General features: G+C 40.8%; 1 protein-coding gene across 9 annotated transcripts in view; it reads left to right on the top strand.

Annotated features, from left to right (window-relative positions):
- The window catches only part of FARP1 (FERM, ARH/RhoGEF and pleckstrin domain protein 1), a 219,642-nt gene that overhangs the window by 154,223 nt on the left and 41,279 nt on the right, over positions 1–24,140 (top strand). For 5 of the 9 annotated variants that reach the window (XM_074562551.1, XM_074562577.1, XM_074562560.1 and 2 more), the window contains exons 5-13: positions 90–168; positions 2,598–2,695; positions 7,919–8,033; positions 9,216–9,363; positions 12,053–12,148; positions 12,662–12,825; positions 14,541–14,609; positions 15,345–15,420; positions 17,600–17,840. In XM_074562551.1, coding sequence (XP_074418652.1) covers positions 90–168; positions 2,598–2,695; positions 7,919–8,033; positions 9,216–9,363; positions 12,053–12,148; positions 12,662–12,825; positions 14,541–14,609; positions 15,345–15,420; positions 17,600–17,840 — 1,086 coding nt within the window. The remainder of the gene's footprint in view (positions 1–89; positions 169–2,597; positions 2,696–7,918; positions 8,034–9,215; positions 9,364–12,052; positions 12,149–12,661; positions 12,826–14,540; positions 14,610–15,344; positions 15,421–17,599; positions 17,841–24,140) is intronic. The other 4 variants (XM_074562571.1, XM_074562604.1, XM_074562572.1 and 1 more) reach the window with 1 other exon arrangement.

The raw sequence follows: 24,140 nt of genomic DNA, 5'->3' as shown, positions 1-24,140 counted from the left end.
ATGAATCATCCCTTGTACATCACTCTGCATAATAAAATTTGGCCAGCATGTTACTGATGTTCACTAACTTCCTTTGACATTTCCCCTAGGACCGAAGCACGTTGTTGTAAAATTTGTGGTAAAATTCTTCCCACCTGACCACGCTCAGCTGCAGGAGGAACTGACAAGGTTAGTAGCTGCGTGACTTTTTCTTTTTTTTTTTTTTTTTATTAAATCTCTGGTAGACAGAGGAGAGAACGTGGAATTTGAGATGACTGGGTGAGGATCGATGGCTGCCTCTTAGTATTAGCTTGATGTTATTTGCCCCAGCCTTGAACGCACCTAAAAAATAGGCCCTAAGATTCTGTGGCAGTCTGTGCTGAGAGGTTCTGCAAAGGGCAGGAGTCCCTTGGATTTGGGGCCCTGGGAGAGTTTTGCTCACCCCAAGAGAAGGCAGTTTGGCAACAGAGTTCTCCAACCCCCTTTGGCAGTGGGGTTGGAAGGGACCTGACCAAGGCATGTGTTGGAGCCCTGGGTTGCTCCTCTGCTGAGGGACATGTGCGACTCTGCACCCACGTTTAGGAGAGAGTTGTTTTGCATGAATCGCCAAGTTACAGTACCTATGGGACCCTGTTCATATAGCCAGTGCAAAGGACAAAGTTTTGCCACAGGTGTAAGTGTGACTTCAGAGATGGAGAAACGGAAAGGAAAGGGAATAAAATGAAAGTAAGGGAAAGGTGGAGAAAGATACACACATATGCAGAAAGAGTACATCAAAGGTGTGCTTATTTTCACTGCATTTCAAAAACTTCATTTAAGCTCTGAATTTCACACCGCTTTGGCATAAAGAGTCATATTTCTCTGCGAGTAGATATATATATGATGGACTTAGTAAGGTTCTTCCTCATTAGCAGTTCCTTCCTTTATGGTCAGAAACATTGTTTTGTTGCATTATTTCTTCACTGAAACTTTTCAACACTTTTTCTGATCTACAGTATTATTATTTTTTCATGACATTTTTCTGTTCTGATTCAATATTTTCACTATTAGTTTTTATTTTCAATCTTCCCACAAGATGAAGTCCTCTTTTATAAAGAGCTCTTGTGTCCTTATGACCTGCATTATAAAGAACAAGTCTACCTTTCTGATGTTCTGTGTTTATCTGTCTTGTTTTATTTTGGTAGTAGAGCAATGGAATGGAAAAAAAGAAATTATTTATATCTCTTGCTGGGGTAAGAAGAAGGAATATTTACTTGAAAGACTGAGTAAAAACAAAGAAGGGATGAATGAAAACTCACAACGTGATGTTACTAATGAAACATTTCTGTTTCTAAATAGATATTCTGCATATCGGTTGCTTAGTATGTGAGCTGTAAATTGATTTTTGGTGATCTCTTTCTGTGCCTCAAGATGTGTCTCTGAATCCTAATGACTTTTTTGGTTAGATTTTAAATGTGTGTACTAGGGAACTTGAATATATGTACACAGCGGTGTGTAGGATGTGAAAGCATATCCACAGGGAACAGCTTCATCACTTGCAGAAGCAGAGAATACAACACTTTTGTGCTACATTTTTCTACTAGGGGAAATTTGTATGGGTAAGCAGATGTCTGCAGGTTTCAAAAGGACATTATTTAGATCTGTGTATTTTTCCCTACTCCTCAAATCAGCTTGCCCTTTTCATTTAATTTACCTCCATCTCATTCAGAAACTCGCTGTTTGAATGAGAGCTTTTCACTGAACCCATTAAAATCTAGCCTTATTAAAAACTATTGAGATCCTAGTATGAGTTCTCCAGAGGAGCTGCAGTGTTTGGAAGGCTGTTTAAGGTGTATAACCAGTTCAGATTTCATTCCCGTAGGAGAAATGCTAGGTCATACTGCTAGGTCATACTTTTTCTAGGGAGGAAATTGATGCTGAGTAGAACTAAGCAATATCAATTCCTGGTGAAGATACAAGAAATTTAAATGTTGAAATAATGTTGTGGATCTGCGATGTCTCTGCACTTAAACTGTCTATGTAGAGTCGCCCTACATGGCTGAGATGGTTTGGAAATGAATATGTTAAAAATGGCTGGTGCACGAGCGGTGCGGGTAGTGGGGCCACAAAAGCATCAGAGCTAGCTAGAGGTGTGCAATCGAGATCTTGCTCCTCATTTCCAGGTGAGTGCCAAGGTGGAAGTTTAGAGTTCCCCTTGTGTTCTACAAGAACTAACTGATAACTTTAAATCACTGGTTTATCTGGCATTTCTTCATAGTTGCAAGCAGCTCCATTATCTAGTGCTGCTTGCTGTGCGGTTGCTGAGCACTTAATAGCTGTCACATTTGCTTCCACTGTCATATCGCTTCCAGATCTCGTTGCTCTGGTTCCAAGGGAGGGAGGGAGAGAGAAAAACAGAGATATCTTGGTTCTGCAAGGCAGCCACCATGTATCGTGGCTAGTGGCTGTCATACAGTATCTGTTATGTTTTATTTGGCCTCTAAATTTAGGAAATTCATCTCACTTCTGTAAATTTCAAAACGTGAAAGGAACATGTAGTCAAAAACAGAGTTGACGCTGAAATACTTTCCCCTCTTTCCCTCATGCTTTGTGTAACTCTGTTCACTTTTGTTTTGCAGGTACCTATTTGCATTGCAAGTGAAGCAGGACCTGGCACAGGGAAGGCTAACCTGTAATGATACCAGCACTGCCCTCTTAATCTCACACATAGTACAGTGTAAGTTCCCTTTTTTCTTCTTTCCGGGAGGATAAACAGGATGATTGGTTGGACATGCTTTGCTGGGTTACCTGTTAGTAGCTGCTGTAGGGGCAGGTTTAAGCCATGGGGACAATTTATTGTATTTCTGTAAAATGGCATTCAAATACAGATAATTTACTCTTTCAAATAAAGAAGAGCTCCTGGACACCCTATTTGCATTTTTAAAGCGCTGCATTTGATAGTCTGCCTAGGAGCATTTAAAAAGCAAACTTTGCAGGCAGTGGCAAACAGGTTGAATTCCTGTTTTACTATACTTTGTGTCATGTCAGCAGAGCATTCAAATTCCTGGAGATCTGTATGCTGTCTAGAGAATGTAGTAAATAAACATGCTTAGAATGCCAGACTAAATCACAGTCCTAAGAGGAAACTGATAGGGAAAGAAAAAACAACAACAGATTTTAAGCTGCCTTTTTTTTTTTTTTAATTGCAAAGTATGCGTAATAAGACTGTTCAGTAGAATCATATATTAACTTTGTTCATCACATCAAAGCCTCTTTGAGCTTCCAGATCACTTGAAAGGCAGCGTATGTTTTCCCTTTCAAGACTTTGTGCATACTCATCTTGAGAATAACGTTAGGTAAAACCACTGAGAGGCATATGTAATGGTCCCAATAGGCCATAGTTTTGAATGGTCGTTGTACAATTCAGTGTTGCATATTTCCACTGAAATGCTGTTGTATGGAAATTGCAGTCAACAAAGATGTTCAGAAGCTCTTCAGTGATGAATAGGTAAATCTCATGATCCTTTGCCATAGTCTGTTTGAGCGTTAGGGCAGTTTCTCATCAATTGCTGTTGGAAAGACAGGTGTTGCATGGTTTTCTATTTGCCATGGTCATCATTACCCAGTGTGACTGAGTAGCAATAAGAAGCTGTACATCAGCCTCTGTGAAATTATACCATTTTAAAACTGAGTATTTTTTGCAGCACAGACTTAAAAGAAATCCTTGGCTAGCGAGCTTTTTGTGCCTTTTCATTTTTCCCTTTATGACGACCAGCATGCCAACTGTAGTCCTTTGCTCAGTTAAGCTAGTTCTAACTTCCTTTCATCTCAGGAAAAAAAAGTCTTGCTCATTTGGGGGAAACTGAGTATCATTTGTTACACTGCATTCTGAGCGGGTGAGTTTTCCTACTAAATGTCTGTGCACCAAAGAAAGGTGTTGGGGAGAGGACACCCTAATGCATACGTTTATCTTCATTTGAGGTAGTGCTTCATGATCATCGTCTCTTGAGCTCTCATACTTTATATGCATTATTTTTCTTATGATTTTACTTAGATCCTGTTTCATATCTTACGCATCTCCTATTATAAAGTTCTTCAATGAACCGTCTACAGCTCTGGTGTCTGAAGTGCTCAGAGTGCAGCTGCTAGCTTGCTTTCCTAAAGCAACAGCATAAGAGGACAAAATACAGGATGTCCTTTCATCTTTACAAGCTGTCCCTGTCGCTTTCCCTTCTCCCCACAGTGCAACCCAAATGTAATTCAGTGTTTATTCAAAATTCCTCCATTATACATCTGGCCATCCCCCCGACGCACCAATACAGGCTGGCAAGAAGCATTAATTTCAAAGGGTGCAAAAATGGCAAATCACTGCCATTGCTCTTATTCTGCTGAGATGCTTTATACTGTTGGATTCAATAGTTTTCCTCAGTTGCTGGAGACGATCATGGCGCATTTGAAATCTTTTTGGCTCTTTGTCCGCTTCACCTGTGAGCTTGAGGTGCAGAGTGATTCTGAACTGGGGTTTTAGGTATCAAGTAGTACTCCCTTTATGGGGAGAGTAAGGTAAGATACTTTGGTACGGAAAGATGGAGTTATTCCATCGTGTCAGAAGGAGAGAGGTGAGAGATTCGTCATGCAGAAGTGAGACAGTATTCACAGAATCTGAACTGCCATTTTGGGCAGGGGGATGTTGTGCCTTATGGTGCACCTGCAGCGCTGCTTCTCCTCGCCATCTCCTGACTGCAAGCTGGACCTTTTTTTGCTGTTTATGATTTTTTTCCCCTCTCCCTTTTTTGTGCAACAATATTTGCTAGAAACCTCTGCTAGAACTTTGCAACTGTCTCATTTATTTATCCATCTTGTGTCTCATGAACATTTTTCTGTGAAAATTATCTCTGATAAGAGTCTATAGCTGTATCCTACCCACATGGCTGTCTTTTGTATTTATTTTCTCTCCGGCTTACTATTTGGTAGCTAAAAAAATATTGCATATTTGTCTGCAACAAAAATAAAACTAGACGGCTGATAAGAGTAATGATATCAAAGTGGAAAGATTGAGAAAGCAGGAGGTTAGGTATTGTATGTCTTATCAATGCCGTGCCTATGAGCAGTTTCCATGGGGGATATCTGATTCCAGGAGGCCCTTATATTATGCATACAAGCTTATGTCAATGTTATAGACTGTTATTTATATGAAATCGTAATATGACAGCAAATAGGTTTCTGTTAAATTAGCATGTATATTACAGAATGAAATTTATATTTGAAACATTCTATTTAAAAATACCTTAAAAGCATTGTAGAAAGTGTTAGAAGTAAGAGGATACTTTGATACTGCAAATGATGAAGTAAGATGATGGACTGATTAAAGGCAAAGAACTGAAATACAAAGCATTAGACATATCAGTAGTGCTAATGCAGACAGAATACAGTTTGGTATATTGCACTTGCAAGAGAAGAGAAAAGGGAGCATCAGTGGAAATCAGTCTTTGGCTAAAACACGTGAGAAGATTTTAAAGAAGAGTTACATCGGAGGCTGACAACATTCAAAATATAACTCCCTCTCATTCTAGAGGGAGTGCTACTAGAAAGGCATTTAAGGTGGAAAAGGAGGGCTAGAGAGAAGAAAAAGCTGCTGAGCATGAGGTCAGAGAGAACAAATTCAGAAGTAACTTGAAGGCCAGGAGGACGACTTTGATAATGGATTTGCAATTGACAAATGCAGAGAACATTATAGAAGTCACACAGAGGTGAAATAAGAGTCTTCTGTGCTCCTGGCTCTGAAGAAAGCCCTACAGAAGGTGGCTGAGCTCCATCCATGTACAAGGACATACAGGGTATGAACTGCATTTTAAAGAATCAAGGCCCATGTTATTTGAGGTGTTGCAAATCTAGGTGGGTTTATGGCTTCATTAAAGAAGAGAAACTTGTCTTTCATTTGAGTTGGGGTTAAAAATGGACCCTAAAGATTTGTGACACCTGGGTGAGTAAAACTGGAGGGAGCTGTTTCTGAGAGGGGGACAAAAGGGACATTTTATGAAAGAGAGTTGTTAAAAATTCTGTAGTATTTTTACTGTCTCAAGGAATGATTCAGAGCAGAATGGATGAGGGAGGGAGTGGGAATCAGTCTCATTTATCAACTCATTTCCACCTCTGACCTGACATTTCTACTCTGCACTGGTGAGGCCACAACTGGAATGCTGTGTCCAGTTCTGGGCTCCCCAGTTCAAGAGAGACAGGGAATTACTGCAGAGAGTCCAGCGCAGGGCAACAAAGATGACTGAGGGATTGGAGCATCTCCCTTATGAGGAAAGGCTGAAAGAGCTGGGACTCTTTAGCCTAGGGAAGAGACGGCTGAGGGGAGACCTTATTAATGTTTACAAGTATCTAAAGGGTGGCTTTAAGGAGGATGGAGCCAGACTCTTTTCAGTGGTTCCCAGTAACAGGATGAGGGGTAACGGGCACAAGCTGGAACATAGGAAGTTCCGATCAAATAAGAGGAAAAACGTCTTTACGGTGAGGGTGACAGAGCCCTGGAACAGGCTGCCCAGGGAGGTTGTGGAGTCCCCTTCTCTGGAGACTTTCAAGACCCGCCTGGATGCAGTCCTGAGGGATGTGCTCCAGGCAATCCTGCTGTAGCAGGGCAGTTGGACTAGATGATCGTTAGAGGTCCCTTCCAACTCTGAAATTCTGTGATTCCGTGACCTCCAAAGTATAAAGAGGCATCGTGTAGCTGCAGGCAATTTGGGTTGAAAGGTGACTGCCCTGTCATTCGTAGATGCTTTGGTCCTCATCTTCCCTGCCTATGCAAGGTTATTGCTCCCCCTCCGCATTTGCAGGTACATCTGATCCCAGGCAAACTTTGTCAGAAATCACCCACAGTGTTTTAAACATCATCTGAAACCTTTCTTTTTTTTTTTTTTTCTAAAACAGCTTATTTTGGACAGAACTGGATTAAGGGATCATTTACCTGTATGGAATGAGATGATGAGTCAGGGATCTGAGCTTGGGTCTGTGGCATCCTAGGTAAACTGTGCAATGATGTGCTGAGTGCAGCCTGGATTTAATTTGAGGGCGCTGCATTTTAATTTCACTGATGTTATTAAGGTAGCAGCCTTTGTTGTAGCATTTTTGCTATTATTCCAGCAGGTTTGCAGGCAGAGGCTGCTATGCTCTTCAGTGAAAAAGTTAATAGCCAGATTTTTCAGAGGCATTCCAAGAATAGCAGGCAACAAGATAGTAATCTGGCACCCACACAGAGATTGCTTGCCCCTTCCCCCCCCAAAAAAAAGGAAATCTGACTGAATGGGCTGCAAAATGGAAGGTGGGTGTGACATACTGTTGCACACACGGTATTGAATAACTGCAGCAGATGGGAGCGACTTTGAGGAGGAGGGAGACAGAATGTGTCTCAAACTGCTGCAAAATTAGAGGAAGACAAATGTTTCATAACCCCATGAGGTGGAATACATGCCTGCATTCAAACAAGCAAACAAAACCATCTCTTTTCAGATTTTCCCCTGAAGATTGCAGTGTGGGGCATGGGCCTGGGGAGGAAGTGCTTGTGCTTGGCTGCTTCAGGGAAAGGCACCTGAGCACCTGAGAGACGGATGAGTTCTGCTGAATTAGTGCTGTCCTCCCTTTCACATCCCTCCCCGCCCGCCTTATCCCGCACATACAAGTCGAGGGAGGACTGTGATGGCTTCATTTCTTCAGTTGACATCCAACAGCTACTTACTTCGTTATGGTGGATGGGAGGAATCTTTGTGCTGCTTCTCACATATCAGAAACTAACACAGACGAGAAGGGAGGAATGTGTGTAAGATAACACAGTGGGAATCTGAATTGTAAAACCATGACGCAGCTCTGCCCTCTTCCAGCTGTCTGCAGCTTTTGGATTGCCCAAATAATTCAGATTTAATACAATGTTTTAATAGACTTTTCTTAAAATTCTCCATAGCTGAGATTGGGGATTTTGATGAAACCATAGATCGCGAACACTTAGCGAAGAACAAGTATATACCTCAGCAAGAAGCACTAGAAGACAAAATCATGGAATTTCACCGTAATCACATGTAAGACTTTTTTATTCTTGTTATGGGCCTTCTTTTCTTTTAGAGTAGTTCTAACTGTAAGTATATGCTGTTAGACCATAAGTACAAAAGAGGTTTGGACCTCTGACTTTCTCAAAGGTTACTTCTCAAAAAACATTTGGTGAATTTCCTGAAGGTTATTCCTGCCTTTCTCCTGTCATCATAACAAGATGTTTAAAGAACAATTGATTTTGATATTCATTCAAGCATGCCATTATTTTACAGTCTATTTCATACAAAATGCTTCACTGATGATTTTGTGCATGCAGGTATGATTGCAAATGATGACTGATCAGTCAGGCACTTCTGATAGCAGTCTTTGATTTCAAGGACATTGAATAGTGCTTTTTCACATTTCCATGCTGTCCTTAGAGATGGGTGAAGATAAGGGGTTTAATGATAGTTTTAGGAAAAGCACAGAGTGCTTGCAGAATTAGGGATTTGGGGCGAAAAGGATTCAAGATGATGCTGCAAGTAGGTTATCCTAAGGCCTGGAGAAAAGTCTAATAGTAAGAAGATGGTTCAAAGAATTACAAATAAGGCATAGAAAGGTATTTTTTTGCTGTTGAGAATACTTTGAGACTTGGACAATTTACTTTTGACCTACATTGAATTAGATATGAGTGACAGGGAATTCTGTGTGAGTGGCAGTAATAATCAAAAGTTTTGCGTAATTTCATCATGATTAATTTAGTGCTTATGGGTTCCCAACATTTATGTTAATCTTCGTCTGTCTTCTGTTCTACTTCATTTTGGTATCGCATTCATTTTTACAATGAACAACATCCTCGTGCACTTCTGTTTATGATTCTTTTTTTTTAGGAATATGGTTTTTTGTTTCCAATGGAAAATAAAAAGACAGGTGGTGAATTCTTTTAAAGTTAATGGTTCAAAATCTAGCTGTATCAGGTGTCTCAGAACTGGAGCAATCAAAATTTCTAATAGATTATAAAATCTGTGGATTCTTTAGTATTGGTTTAGACTAAGTTAAAGTTGTTGTTCTAGCTGATATAAATCTGAGGACGTAGAAAAACCGTCTGGATATTAGACCTCTGACAGGTTTCAGTCTCTTTGATGAAATGTCTCTTTGTTCTCTGGAGGACCTGCTGATCTCTATTAAAAGGTGTGAAGAATTTGTGTGTCTTCTCTGCTTTCTTTCTCAAGGGGACAGACACCAGCAGAGTCTGACTTTCAGCTTTTGGAGATTGCCCGTCGCCTGGAGATGTATGGAATACGCTTGCATCCAGCCAAGGACAGGGAAGGGACAAAAATCAACCTGGCTGTTGCCAACACAGGCATTCTGGTGTTTCAGGTTAGAGCTGCTCAGGATATGACTTTGTACTTTATAAAGCAGAGAGATTTCTTATAGCAATATGAATTCAGGACCTCAGCCATGTCTAAAAGAAGTTGGTTGGGAACATTCAAGAACTTCCAAGTTTTTTCTAACAATGACCTTAAACCTTTTATAGCTGCATTAGGTCCTTCACTTCCAGGGACTCTTACCTTGTTTGCATGCAGAGGGTAGAACTCCATCTGCAGCCACAATGTGCTGTTCAAGATGCAAACTGACCCACAGCTCACAGTTTGCAAGTTGGGCACGCTGACACCTCCTACATATAGGAGCAGGTAGGTCTTGCGGGCATGGTGCGTACTAAATGGGTGTGAGGCAGGGACAAATAAAACAAAAGACAACTGGAGTACATGGAGGAGGATGTAAGAAGTGAATCTAAGTTCTCCGTAGCCGTACTTTGTCGGAGTTTTTACAATTTTCTTGACCAGCCTTGGCCATTCTACCTTTGCTGAATCCGCAAATCTTATTTCTTTCCCTAAACAATCCAAGGTATTTTCCTTACATTTCTTTCCTCTCCTACCCCAGTCAGCCTAGCAAATATTCAGAAAGCATCCCTAGTAAATTTATCAAATTCTTGTACTGCAGTTCCCCTTAGGTAAATAACAAATTGAGCTTTTAGAGTTGTGAAGGTACAGATAGTCAGCTGTTGTAAACTGCTTTCACTTCAGATGAGCTTATGTCTACTAGAATCCACAATGCAACTTACCTCACTGTATGTTAAAAACAGTAAGTAAACTATTCTATAGAACGTCCATTTTTACAATTGTCACAGACTGTTCATTTTAACTTCCGTTAAAATACTAGTGTTTCCAACCTTATAAAGTACTTTGAGTCCTTTTATAAGGAAAAACAACACCAACCAACAAACCCAGAAATACGTCTGAGCCAAATGCTCTATGTAAACTAAAAAAACAAAGCCAGAAACAAACAAAAACCCCAAAATAACAAAACCCAAAACAACAAAACCCCCTGCTCAACTAACTGGCTTACTAGTGAAACCCCCAAACTTGTAGCATAGCTTGAAGCATGAGAACACCAGGATGTTGTTAGAAATGCACGTAACTCAAATTAACTGTATGTTCAGGCCCTTCTCCTGCTCCCCCACAGTATTTGCATCATCTGAATTAATGAATTGCAAAGCCTTATAAATTAAAACTGTCTTACAGCTGAAAGTATTCATCCACACAAAACAGCACGGACCTCACTGAGTCCCAGCAGGCAGCTGGGATCCTTCCATGAAGATGTAGCTGCTGGTTGAAGGCCCAAGGCCTGATTTGTAAAGCTGTAAAACTCAGTCATCTCTTCTTGTCCTAATGTGTTTTGGACTTTCAAAACAGTGAGTTTTGGAATTTTTGGAAAAACTTGGAAATTTTGCTGGATCAAGCTCCAAGACTGAATGCTGAAAAAGAAGTCAGGCTCTGACCTGCTGCAGCCTGCCCAGCAATTGGCCTCCTGCAGGAGGCTTAGGGCTTCCTTCAAGCACTTCACAGGGCAAGAGTTCATCTTTTAATTTTGGATATATCTGAGGGAAATTGAAATATGAGGCCTCATTAGAATGACCTCAAGGAAAATAAAGGTTCGCTCACAAATGGCATAGGCAGTGCTCAGACTTATTTGAAAGCCTGCCATTTATTTAGAAATCAGTGTCAGTGTTGCTGAATATTCTGAGGGAGATTAATTATCTGATTTCTTAGACAGCAGGTTGACTTAGCAGAGATCATCACACTGTCATTACTTCTACGTTTGTCTGGGGATGGTGCCCAAATCAACGTGGGTTTCTGCATTTGGCAACCCTGTAGTAGCTCTCTGAAACTTCTGTGCTGTGCTGTAGGCATGTTTGTGTTGAAGTCTTTACTGAATAAACAACTGTAATGAATATTTTAAAATAATACCTCCAATACATTGATTAAGAAAGAGACCTCTGGAGAGTAGGGGCTAATGATGCAGTTTCTTTTTTGAAGAAAATTTCTCTCAGGCTTCCTGTTCGCTTCTGGTTTTTGGTTGCTGTTTTGTGGGAAAAGCATTTTGTGAGTCTTCAGAGACAAGTAATTTATTTAGGTTCCTTTTACTTCTGTTGCTCCCTATAAAAGGTCAAAATACAGTATTTTGCACTTCCAATACAAAACTTTCAGTTGCTGGTTTTTTCCCCCAGGTTAAGTGATGATTAAAGGGGTATTTATTTTGCCCTGTAAACAGACAAAGAGGAAAGAAGTCTACTCCGTCAAAGTGAGATGACCACGTTAGGTGTCTGGATTCCCTGCATTCTCTGTAGCTGGTAGAAAGGGAAGGAGGCATCTCTGGGAAGTGACTTAGTCCACTGAAAATCAGAGTCTGCCTAGTGGAACAAGATAACATCATCTGGGCAAAAGCTAGGCCACCCTGTCTTGTGCAGTGATACTGGGTCAGATACTTTCACATCAAGGCAGTATACCTAGTCCTATAAATATGCAAGAGTTTAACCACAAGTACCTGCCTTCAGTCACAACACCAGATGCTTACGGTTTGCATTATCAGAGGATGAATGATAAGAAATATCATAATTCCAAGTGAAGTGAAGAGATGATTAATTTATGACAAGCTTTCTTTAGTGGTTTAGATTTCTCCATTCGGATCTGGAATGCTTAAACTCTGCTGCTTTTGTTTTCTGTAGGGTCACACCAAGATCAATGCCTTCAACTGGGCTAAGGTTCGAAAGCTGAGCTTCAAGAGGAAACGTTTTCTTATCAAACTACGGCCTGATGTGAATGTAAGTCCTTGTCAGGAATTGGTGAAGTTGGCAAAAGGTTATTTGGTAAATTTCTACTCACAGATCAAACGTGTGTTTTTATCACCTCAAGAAGATTTTTTGTTTTAAAATGAATTGCTTATGTTCAGTGTTGGTACTGCACACACCAGCCTGGCATCTCAGGTGAGCAGTCCCAGCAAAGGAGATGTAAACTGAACATCACAGAGTCGTCCTCTGGCTGTGACTCTGGTACTCTATCATCAATTTTTTGACGTAAACCACTTCTCGTTAATGTTAAGACCACTGCTTTATCTCCATCATATATGTCAATGAAAGAAAGTTTGAGCAGCAGCTGTGATACTGCCCGGCAGATGGGTGAATGTCTCAAAGTGGGAAGGATAGGGCCTGTTAAGCCACAGAGCCAATGAGCTGGGAAGAAGCCTTTTTTTGTGGCATAGCACCTGCTTTGTCAATGCATCTCTGTCACGTGTGTTGCTTGCTTGCTTACATTGCAAATGCTATCTCCATTTTCAGAGTTCGTTCCAGGACACCCTGGAATTCCTTATGGCCAGTCGAGATTTTTGCAAGTCTTTCTGGAAGATCTGTGTGGAGCATCATGCCTTTTTCAGGCTTTTTGAGGAACCTAAACCAAAGCCTAAACCCGTTCTTTTTTCTAGAGGTTCGTCATTTAGGTTCAGGTAAGACCTGCAATTCTTCTTTCCAACTTTGTTGACTCCCCATTTCAAAATCGCATCCATAATGATCTACGATTAAACCTATTATTTTCAATTCCCATTTTTCACGTTGTAGTTTGCTCCTTTATATTTTCCATTGCACCTTCTCAGCCAGAACAGTGCAAATAACACTGTAGGAAAAAAGCCTGCATTCATTTTCTAGCAGCTGTTGCAAAGTAGCTTTCTGGAGGCAAGATATAAAGTACATAGGTTCCAGCTGGTTGCCCATAAGACAATCCACCTGTGTCCTAAGCAGCACAAGATAGCAACCTTTTGGGATTCTTTGGATCCTCTGCTTCTAGGATGGGAACTTTTCTATGTATTAGAGATTTGTATTTTCGTTGCATGTCCCTGTGGTAAACCCATCTCTATCTATATCTATCTCTATCTCTGTATCTATATCTATCTATCTCTATCTATCTATAAAGACAACGGCTTGTCTTTATGCTGCAAAGTGTTTATGGCTTGTCTTTATGCCTGCAAAGGCTTTATGTGAGATGACCACCTATGCTAAGACCAAGTCTACCCGCTCTATTTTTAGAGCTGTAGAAAGGTTTTTAATACTTGGATTATTGGTTTTTTTCTTACACTGGCAGAAGACTCATTGTAGATATTGTATTGTGTATGCTAGCAGGGAAATCCTTTTATTCATACAGTTTGTTTTGTTTGCGAAGCTGAAATAAGCTGAACAACCAGAAATTGTCTTTGCTGAGATGAACGTAGTTGCCTTGAACAAGAACATTGTAGATATGGCCATTCTCTCTTCCCACTTTTATTCCTGCCTGCAAAGTAAATTAATTAAGATGGAGGGACCTGGGTTAGGATAAACAAGCTATAATCGTTAAGTTTCTGCCTGAGTAAATAGAGGACTGTAGATGCATTCAGCTTACCTCCTGGTTTGGGGAGGAGGTTCTGGCTGCGTCCTCCGCTCACTGTGAGCAGTGCTGCATACATTCAGTAACTTTTTCCAGGCCTTGTGGTAATTCAGTTAGTTTAAAGCCTGTAATGTATGGGAAGAATTTATATCTCTCTTGAAAATTCTTGAAGTGTGGGTTTCCTTTACTGCTCTTAGGTCCCTTTGGAGTTTATATCTTTGCACAATAGGAAGTGCTGGGCTTTCTCACTACTTTTTCATGGCCTGTAGCAGAAGGAGAGAGAAAGATTTCCAGCCTAATACTCTGCAGAAAATGTATGTATGTTTAGTTTATGTGTTTCCTATTAGCAATTGAATCAAGAAATGCATTTCAGTCGTTTTCATCTTGGTTCCAGGGTTTACTGATACCAGGTAAGGCTGGTATTTGTCTCTCAAAAGGATTCAGGAATGTTCTTTGTTCACAAGAGGGAAACTTAACCCTTGCCAAACTTTCTATTGTGGTGACTTCCCAGTAATGTAGTACCCTATAAAGGGCACACAACTGAATTTAAGCAGTTCTGAAATGGCATCAAAAAGTAGCTCCATAGCAAAAAAAAAGAGGTAACTGACGGGCAAAATGATAAAAATCTGTGTGTATCTGACCAGGTCCACTTACGATCTTACATGAGTTTCTGCTGATAGTGACAAATACTTTCCTGGTTGCTGTGACTTCATATGCAGACCACATACATGTTTACGATGACTATTAAATGTGGCAAATTCAGTATTATCTTAGGTTGATATTTTAACTATGGTTTTCTTCCAGTGGTCGGACTCAGAAGCAAGTTCTTGACTACGTTAAAGAGGGAGGGCACAAAAAAGTGCAGTTTGAAAGGTGAGAGGAAATAACTGAACTATTCCAATATGTTTTAATCAAAGCAAAGCCACAATTTCCAGTTAGTTATATTCTAAGATCTTGGCAGCAGCAGTCCAAGTGAAAAATTCCTTCTTTGCTGGTTTATCATTTGTATGATATCCCCTTGGTCCTGAAAGTTTTGGCAGAAGTTGACATAGCTTGTAGTTTACTTAAAATCCATAATCTTCAATCTTTTTTTCATGAGTGAGCGTCCTGCCATCACAGGTAACATCTTCCTGTATTGATTTGCGCCCTTTTTGGTGGGATGTGGTTAATGTTTACGAACAGATGTACTCACCTCAGAATAAAATTGAAAGTAACAGGAATAGGTATAGCCAACCTCAAGGGAGAGGTCTCCACGGAAGGCTTCCAACTTGTTAAAGCCAGTTCTGTCTGAACTCATCTTACTCGTGGTGAGCTTAAAGTAATGGCCAAAATGCCACAAAGATCACAACAGCAGTTCATTGCTTATGACTCGTGTTCTGGTCACACACCATTTTTGCTTCAGTGCTTCATTTTTGCTTTACAATGGTACGTTTGCAACACAGAGCGCATTTACATTTTACAGAAAGGAGGAATGTTAATCTGTTTTGGAGCAAAATTTCATGAAAGCTGCTATTGGAAGGTTTTGTTTTAAAGGAGGCACCTCTCTCGATTCCGATTCGTAGAAAAAAATGAAATGGCTTCTTACTCTGATTTTCCTTTTATCTCCAGGAAACACAGCAAGATTCATTCCATCAGGAGTCTGACTGCACAGCCTTCAGAACAGCATACAGAGGTGCCAAAACAAGTCAGTGATGTTGATGAAACCCTGGATCATGCCTTTTAAATATTGCTTGTTACTTTACCCTCCACTGATTGCTTTTCTAAAACTCTAGGAGCATAGTTTTCTGCTCGCTTTCCATTTAACTGGGAGCCCTGGGTGTCATAAGTTTTAGGTGCTGCAAGTGGAACAGGTTCATTTCCACTGTGGAACAGAGTTGTTTCCGGACAACCAGACAAATACAAATAGTGAGCTCGTCTGAGCTGTACTAATGACCACCTGAAAAATTGCAACCCACAGTGTTACTGCTGAAGTCCTAGGTTGTAGCTGGTTACTGCATCTGGGAAAAGCTTAATTCTTCTTTCTTCACTGGAGGGTCCTGGTTGACCATGACAAGGTGTTTTGTTGTGTTAACTAGGGAGGAGAAGAATGATTTCCTTAAGCTATTTCCTTTTAAGCTATTATCTCTGGTAGTTACCTAATGTATTTGTCTTATGTTAATAGCTGTTATGTATTAGGAGTTTGCAAATCCAATAGCCCAATAGTGGCGGGTTTGCAGCAGCTGCTTGTTCCCAGATCTAGCCAGTAGTAAGGCTGAGCACATATTCACTATAGGCAACCGCGTAAATGCACATATACAATATATATACACATATACACACAGCCAGCCACACAGGTAAACACAAACAGAAAACAGCACTCCCACAAGCACAAACAGTGCCAGTGGCCTCACCCTGTTCCAGCCTTTGGCTGACCAGAATGAAAATTCATTAGTGAAAAATATGTATACCTATATACAATATGGATCCCTCCAGCAACTGGTTTTAGACACTCAGTCTGTCCAGTATCAGGCTCCTGGATCCTCACGTCTCCCAGTGGCTGGTACCTGAACATAAAAGCCCCCAAGGCTCACAGCCCCACTCAGTTGTCGGTAGTCAGATCTATACACACACACACACTATGGGTTCCTCCAGTAATTCATCTTAGACACCCAGTCTACCCAGTAACTGACAGCTGGGTACTCTGGTTCACAGTTGTCTCACACACGCACGCACATCAAAGGTGTCTCTCCAATAGCTGGTCCAGGCTTATGACATTACCAGTAATTGACCTTGAGGCCTCATGGTCTTTCCAGTGTCTGGCCTGACTTACGGCTACTTCAGTACTTGGCTGCCAACTCTCTTATCCTATTTGTCAGCCACTCCAGTTTACTGTTGCACGTTGACCTACCCACCCAATCAATACATACATGCTCAGGTCTCTCCAGTTACTGGCATCCTAGACCATGCATAGTCTGATGGCTGTACTGGGACAGCCCCCAGAGGAGCCGGGTCAGGGACCTCTGTTTCCCTGATGAGGTTATTGGGGTTGCTTCACCTGCCTGTGTTTCTCTGTGCTTGTCTGTGTTTGTGGAGGTGAACCTTTAATCACCTAACCTTACATTAGGTAGAGCTTAAATGGTAGGAGCAAACTACTAGGTTAATGTATTTAAGAATGCTACATGCACCTTTACCTTCCTTGCATTGCTTCCTTTTGATATTCACAGGCTCTCTCATTCCTGCAAATCTAAGAACTTCGGAGAATTCTTCTATAAATGCAGCCCATTTCAAATATCTTTTAGTATTTTAATATTGCTAAGACAAGCTCGGGTAGATGGAGCATGGCTACTGGGCAGATGCAACATATTTCTGTGTGCAGAAAAGCCAGCCCAGGAATTAGTGGCAGATATGCTCCAGGGACCAAATGTGGGGTGTTCAAAAGCCCGCACAGGGCTTTTTTAGAGTAAGTAGGTTGTGCAAAATTTGTCTTACGCGTTTATCTTTTTTGTCCCTCCAGCTTCTCAGAATAGTGCAAACAGGTTGATGTTCTTAGTGTTGATAGATGCCTTAAGGCATTGAAACACCTCAAATCCCCCTTTTTATATATAACCACGTTCTGTCTGCCTTGTCTTCCCCTGCTTAGTTTATGTATTTTTCTGCTCTTAAGATCAGAGACCTCTTTATTTTTCTTCTAATTCATTTTGAAGCTTGGGTTACCTCTACCGCTTTCAAGAGACTCCTATGTTGCTGCAAGATGCAGCGCAAAATTCTGGTGTATAATTACACATTGCCTTTTCCCTCTGACCCCCTTCCCTCCCAAACCTCTCCCCTCCCACCCTTCCCTCCCCCTTTGTCTCCCCCTTGCCCTCCCTCCTTTGTCTTTCCAGAGCTCTAGCTTTGCCTATGGAGACGACAATGATGCTGCAGCTGTGCAGAGCTGCCGGCAAGGGAAGGAATTGAAAGCTTCAACAGAAGACACTGGACAGCACAAGAGCCCTTCCTTGAAGAAGAGCCCAAAGGAAGGCAGAAAAGTGGATGGAGCAGTGGTGTCAACAGTGGAGGAAGAAGAGGAGGCTGCTAAGGACAGGATGCAGCAGAACAGACCTCAGTCACAGCAACCAAGCACAGGTCCAGCTTCCAGGGCTGCTCATGGCAGCAGCACCTCCATTCCTTTCATTGACTGCAGTGATGTAGATAGCGAGTATGATCTCCTCAGAGGACAAATAACCCGGTCATATTCCCAAACAAATGACAATTATGAGGGTGATTTGACCAGTGGTGCCTATATTCACTATAGAGATGAAAATCGCAATAGAACTAGATACAGGGATTCCTCTGCCTCTATAAAATCTTCCCAGTATCTCTCTGAAGAGTACCTTGATGATAACCCAGCTAATCTCTCCTTCTACACTGGGGGAAGTCCCAGGATGCCAAGGCACAGCTCACTGGTTGACGAAATGTTTAAAGGGCCAGGGAGCCGTAGTCCGCTGGCCACTCCATTGCCTCCCAGTAGCAAAGGGTCAAGCCCTAATATGAGCCTGAGTAGAACTGGCTCTCAGGGTTATGTCTCAGAAAATGGGCATGACTGCAGGGTGAGGACTGGGGAGGAGGATAGCCATGCCAGTAGCTGCCATGGGTATGGCAGATATTCTCCAGGTTCTCAGTGGCCTCGTGCACAGAAAATCCCAAATCTCTGCAATAAATCAGTTACAGATCCATTTATCCTGAGCCAGATATCCTCAACCCCTGGGCAGGAGTATAGATCGGAGAGATACTGTAAAGGAGATGGGGTGGCTAAGATGTCTTCTCCAGAAGGCAAAATGATGGCCAACGGTATGCCAGCTGGGGCACAGTCAAAGCAGAGCCCAGTCATACAGTCACTGCATGCCAGTGGCGTGATGGATCACATGGCTGCAACCCAGCTGATGGAGGGCTCCACCAGCAGTGGGACAGAATCTAGCGATTCTGACTCGGAAATCATTAACCCTTTCACTCACCCCCTGGTATTTGGAAATCCCATTGTGCTGAGCTCCTCTCCCATGCCTAGAAATAAGTACTCCTTTGGAAGCCTTCAGCTTGATGAGGAGGTAGAGGAGGATGTGTCTGTTGGCCTCAGTGATGAAGATGGTGTACAGGTCTTCAGCTGCTAGGGACCAGGGCATATGAAACCAGTGGGTACTGTGATTGCTCATTAGAGTGATTGCATCTTCTGGGGCTCGGGAAGAGTGGCTGGTAATAATTTCAGCATGTGGGTACGTTTCAAATGTTATCATTGAACTGACCAGCCAGAGGGAAGGGATGCTAGAAATACAATAATAATGATAAGTCTCAGTGAAGCTTAATGGTAATGCATCTCCTCTGAAAGGCAGGAGGAGAGGAAAATTATTACTGCTTTAGGTACCTTTGTAAGACTTTATACACTCACCTGTTCTTTGTATGAAGTCATATTTTAGGTATATATTGTAGCTTCTTTGACACTTGACTAGTTATTTTGACAAAACAAACAAAAATGAAATTAAGTAGGTGCATTGTGCTCTTTTGTATGTCTATTACAATGTTTTTTCTCTCCCATATAAGGAGAGCAACTTATGAGTGCCTCAACAGAATTAGGAGAAAAGAAATTTAACTTACAGCCAAATACAGGCAGCTTGATATTCAAGACCTAGACTTGTTGAAATCTTGAAATATGATGGAAAATCTTTTCATAGCAAGAATGTGTTTGGTCTACTCATCTTCATAACCCATTTTATAATCTTAACTGATGAACTGAGGATACAAATTAGGCATGTATACAGGAACAATAACAGTATTGGCTTTTTCTTCAGTGGGTTCAACAGGCTGATTTGGTGATGGAGATTTTGAAACTCCAAACTCTTCCTTGGGCAAGAAAGAGAACAAGAGGAAAGATATAATTCAAGTGAAAAAAACTTAGATTGAAACAGCTCTAATGAAGAGTGGTATGCATATTACTTGCAAGGCAATCCTTTCTATCCTTTATCAGCGTGGTATAAAGATTAATTGGAAGGGATTTTTTTTCCCCCTTATTCTTTCAGTGGAATTATTCACAGAGACATCAAAGTTCTGTTGTGGGTGATTTTTGGTGGGAGTTTGGAGATGGTGGCTGTTTGATTTTATTTTTTTGCTTTGATCATGAAAAATCTTTATCTCTACAGGATCCAATCAGTTTGTCATAGGCTGTTTTTTTTAAGAGTGCCACCTCATAAATTTTTCATCCCTTGACACAGAGAATGATGGGACTAACTGTGGTCCAGGCTGATCGTCTTCTGTACTGTACATAGCGTAGCGAGATTTTGGCACATGTGCAGAAGGACAGAGAGATGAAATCTTTGTAAACCTCCTTTTCACAGGCTAAAAGTACTGAGAATTAAGGCTGTATAGTAATAAAATCTGATTCTAGTTTCTCTGAGCTAATTAAGAAAATCCAGATGAAAGATCTCCTGTTATGGCAAGTGTCCTGCAGTTATTAAGAGCTGTGAGACAAGATATGCTCTTTAACACTGGCCTTAATTTTAACTTTTATATATTTTTCTTGTGGGGGAAGGAAACTAAATTTGAGAATTTTAAGTGATGAACAAGAGCACTGGCTGAACTGCAGGTCACTTGCAGTGATCTGCATCATGCAGTACATGCATGCAGCAATGATGAATCCACCCACATAAGTACTGATGAACAAGTTTCAGGACTTTGTAAATCTAGACAGTATAAAATTTTCAAGATCGTTTTTACAAAAATAATAAAACAAGAAGTCTTTTTAATTTTTCTAATGCCTTGGTCTATGCACATTTTAACAGAGTTTAATCTGAGTGAAGGATATTTAAAAAGATACCTACAGTAGTTAGGCACGTCTTGTTATATACTTTACTTTTTTGCAGTAGAATATATCTTCGTGTAAATATAAGTTTTAACCTGCTTATCCCCTTTAGTGTGTTGGTTTTCTTAAAGATTAGATACCTCATTTTTTTTTAACAGGAATGATTTATAGCATCTCTTCAGACAGTGATATTTTGGTGACAGGGAATGCTCTTGTTTGTTCCTGTAGTTTAAAGCATGAATCTAGAAACAGCAAGATTGATAATTAGGGAGAAGCTTGCTTGTATACTATTCTAAAGAAGGTGGTTTGTGTTTTGGATTTAGAATAGCTGTAAAATAATTGCCTTGAACTTCTCAATATTTAAGATGAAATATAGCTAGTTGAAGCCTGTATTAGCAGATAGGGTGAGCGTGGGCAGTGGGTGCATGAGTCTCCTTTTGATTTTTTTGCTGCCTGTGCAGCAAAAGTACCAGTAGTTATATTATACAGTGAAGTAACAGCAGTCTGGACAGATGAATTAATTGCTTTGTTAGCCAGTAAAATTAGAGTTCAAGTAAGGGATTTGCAACAAAAGGATTTGCAGGCGTTTCTGCTACTTAAGAAAAGTGGATAGATTTCATATTGTTTGGATTGAAGTGAATACAAAATTTTATAAGTGGTGTTTACTATTTTGCATACTGTTTTCAGGCCTGTTTTCTTCTCTCATATGCCTACAAAGATAATGAATTTATAATCTTACAAGAACAGACCTGCTGGTAGCTGGAATTAGCTTAGTTGCTAATAAAGTATCTCAACAGCTTTTTTTTTTCTTTTGAATATTATTCTCAAAGATGAAATATGAGGATTTTTCTCCAACTATTTTCTGTAATCTGGCATTGTTTCAACTTTAAATGTTTAAGTGGTTGTCATTTTAACACATGTGGAATTCTTCCAGTTTGAAGAAATAAAGTTTGTAAATTACATAGGAAATAATTTCTGTTAGGATGAATCACTTTTGCAGCATTCTTATGCCACTGAAGTTCAGTTTAATATCGGTAGACAAGCATTTAATTAAAAACAGTCTGTGGGCCAAATTCCTCCACCAGACATGTGGTTCATATCTGGGCGCCTGCCAAGAATGGTTAAGTGAGAGAGCAGTTTTAAATTGACATTTTCACATAGGATCAGGTCCCTCAGAATTCATCTGTGAGTTTGTTCCTGTGGGACAAATACAGAAGGGCCTCGCAGGAAAGAACAGAAACCTTTGGGCAAGACTGCGGATGAGATGAAACGAGATGGGGGAATTCTTGTTGTTCTAGTCCGCAAAGCACAACAGGGGAAGAGGAGCCTGTCAGTTCAAGTTAGTCGTTGCAAGCATTGATTAATCTGCATACCCTGGTCAACGGCAGTGGTCTAAGCATACCCATGTCTCAAGTCTTAACAGAGGTAGCTACAGACACGGTGAAAGACTTGATTCTCTGACCACTTTCTGTAGATTTTGGAGTGTGGCTGATGGTACTTTTAAATGCCGTTCTCTTGAAGTGTCCAGGTATCCTTAAACAGTTGCTACAAATGAGGGAGGTGAATCCCCAAAAGACCGAGCAGGTGCGTCTACTCTGACTGAGTAGTCCTGAGCCACACGTCTCCTGTCCTTCCAGAGAACGTGCAGGAAGCCTCTTGTTGGGCTGTCCAGACAGCTTATCACTGTGCTCAACCAGCTCTGTCCACATAGTTGGATGAATATGGAGATGAGTTGCAAGAGCAGTTTAGGGGTTTGTCCCAAAATAAGATGCGGATGTACTTAGTCTATGGATAAAGGGCACTCTGTTTCCTGTTTTTGCTATTCTAAGAACTTGACCACATTCTGTCCTCTGCTATAGTGAACGAGAAAAGTCATATCAGACAATTTTGAGTTTTCTCCAGCTCAGCAGCAGCTCACACTTACTGTGTCCTGCTGGGTTCTTCTCCTGGAGGTTTTTTTTTTATATCAGCTTTTCCTAGAATCTAGTTTTCCTCAGTGACCTGGGATATAAAATCTGGGAGTAAATTTGGCTAGATGAAGGAAAAGTGAACAGTGGCAAGTTGGCATAGGAGCCAAGACATATGTAAGATACTGCAGGTATGGAGTTTTGAATAATTGATACTTGAATGGCCTAGACTGCACTGTTTTCGGTTTAAGTGCATATCCCCTAGCAAACATATTCCTTGTGCATGACCGAGAGGGGTGTTCTCTGAAGGTGGTTTGCTCCTAGTGCTGCCCTTGTCTCAAATCACCCGTAGCTCGTAGGCCTGCCTAACGTGTACCATCCCATTAACCAGTGTAGTGCACGCTAAATACAAATTGTGTCAAAGAAAAACTGGAAGAAAAATTTCTGTAGCTGAAAAATGTCAACATGTAACTGAAACGATTCTGTGATTCTATGAAAGCTCTTAGGTTTGTTGTATTTGCATGTACTTTATGTGAGCTGTATGGAACTGACATCAATTACAAAGTAGATGGGTGAACATAATGAGAGTTACACGTTAATAATTTGAAAAATTAAATCAGTCTACCAGTTTGCTTCAAGGTTAAAGGACAAGCAAAATTAGACAGACTTTTCTTGACAGAGCAGCATTGGCAATGCCGAACATAATCATTAGAACGTAGCAAAGGGTGAAAAAACTATGGTTTGTGAACTAAGTGGGCCTAGTATTATTAGACCAGACTGCTTTAATACCTGGTTTTCCCCCCTTGAATATCTGTAGGGCTGGTTTCTGTTTGCACAGATGTTTGTGGAGCAGCTTTTACTAGTTGAAGCAGCTGTATTCATTCTGAAGCAGTAGCATTCATGCCAGAAGTTCCTCTCTGGTCTCTCTATCTGTGCATGCGATTACTTGGTTGTGACTGGAGAAAAGTCAAATGGAAAATGGGGTAGACAAATCTAAAACCTGTTTATAGCTCCTCCTTTTCTTCACTTAGAAGCAGAGCTGTTTTAAATTCTTTCTTCTGTCCCACGATAAGCACACACACATGCAGAGTCACCATAATCAACTAGAAGTTTCTTCTGGCGGGCTTCAGCGTTGGAAAGAAGAAGAATAGGAAGTATCTCATGTACACTGAAAATGTCTAGCCTTATTTATTTACAGTTCCCTTTGGCATAGCATGCTTTCCACACTTTTCCGGAGAGTATAAAGCCCCAGTAATTTCTTAGGGAACTCAGAGAACAGGAATGGTGTTAATCAGTTAAACTGATGAAGCAGACCTGATTTTGAATATTGAAAACCAGTGATTCAGATCTCATCAGTATGATTTATATGCAATTAGCATGAATTGTGGCTATTTCTGGAACATGTCTTCAACAGAAGAAAGGACGTCTGACCTATAAATTATGTCAAATACCATGTTTGTTTAACTAGTCTCATTTGTCATAATGAGCCATTAGACTGCTGCCAGAGGTGACTTCAGAATGAAATTTTAATTGCTGCAATTTAACTTCTAATGATGAAAAACAAATTAACAATCCAAGTTTTTCCTGACTTCCACACATGCGTGAAGGATTTGGCTGTCACTTACCTTTGTGCTTAGGGATGTGGACCGCTGGAGATCCACCTCATTCAGCAGGGGGGTTGTCAACTGG

Source organism: Larus michahellis, chromosome 1 (assembly GCF_964199755.1).
Source record: "Larus michahellis chromosome 1, bLarMic1.1, whole genome shotgun sequence".
Taxonomy (NCBI): Eukaryota; Metazoa; Chordata; class Aves; order Charadriiformes; family Laridae; genus Larus; species Larus michahellis.
This window is presented reverse-complemented; position numbering and strand designations above follow the sequence as displayed.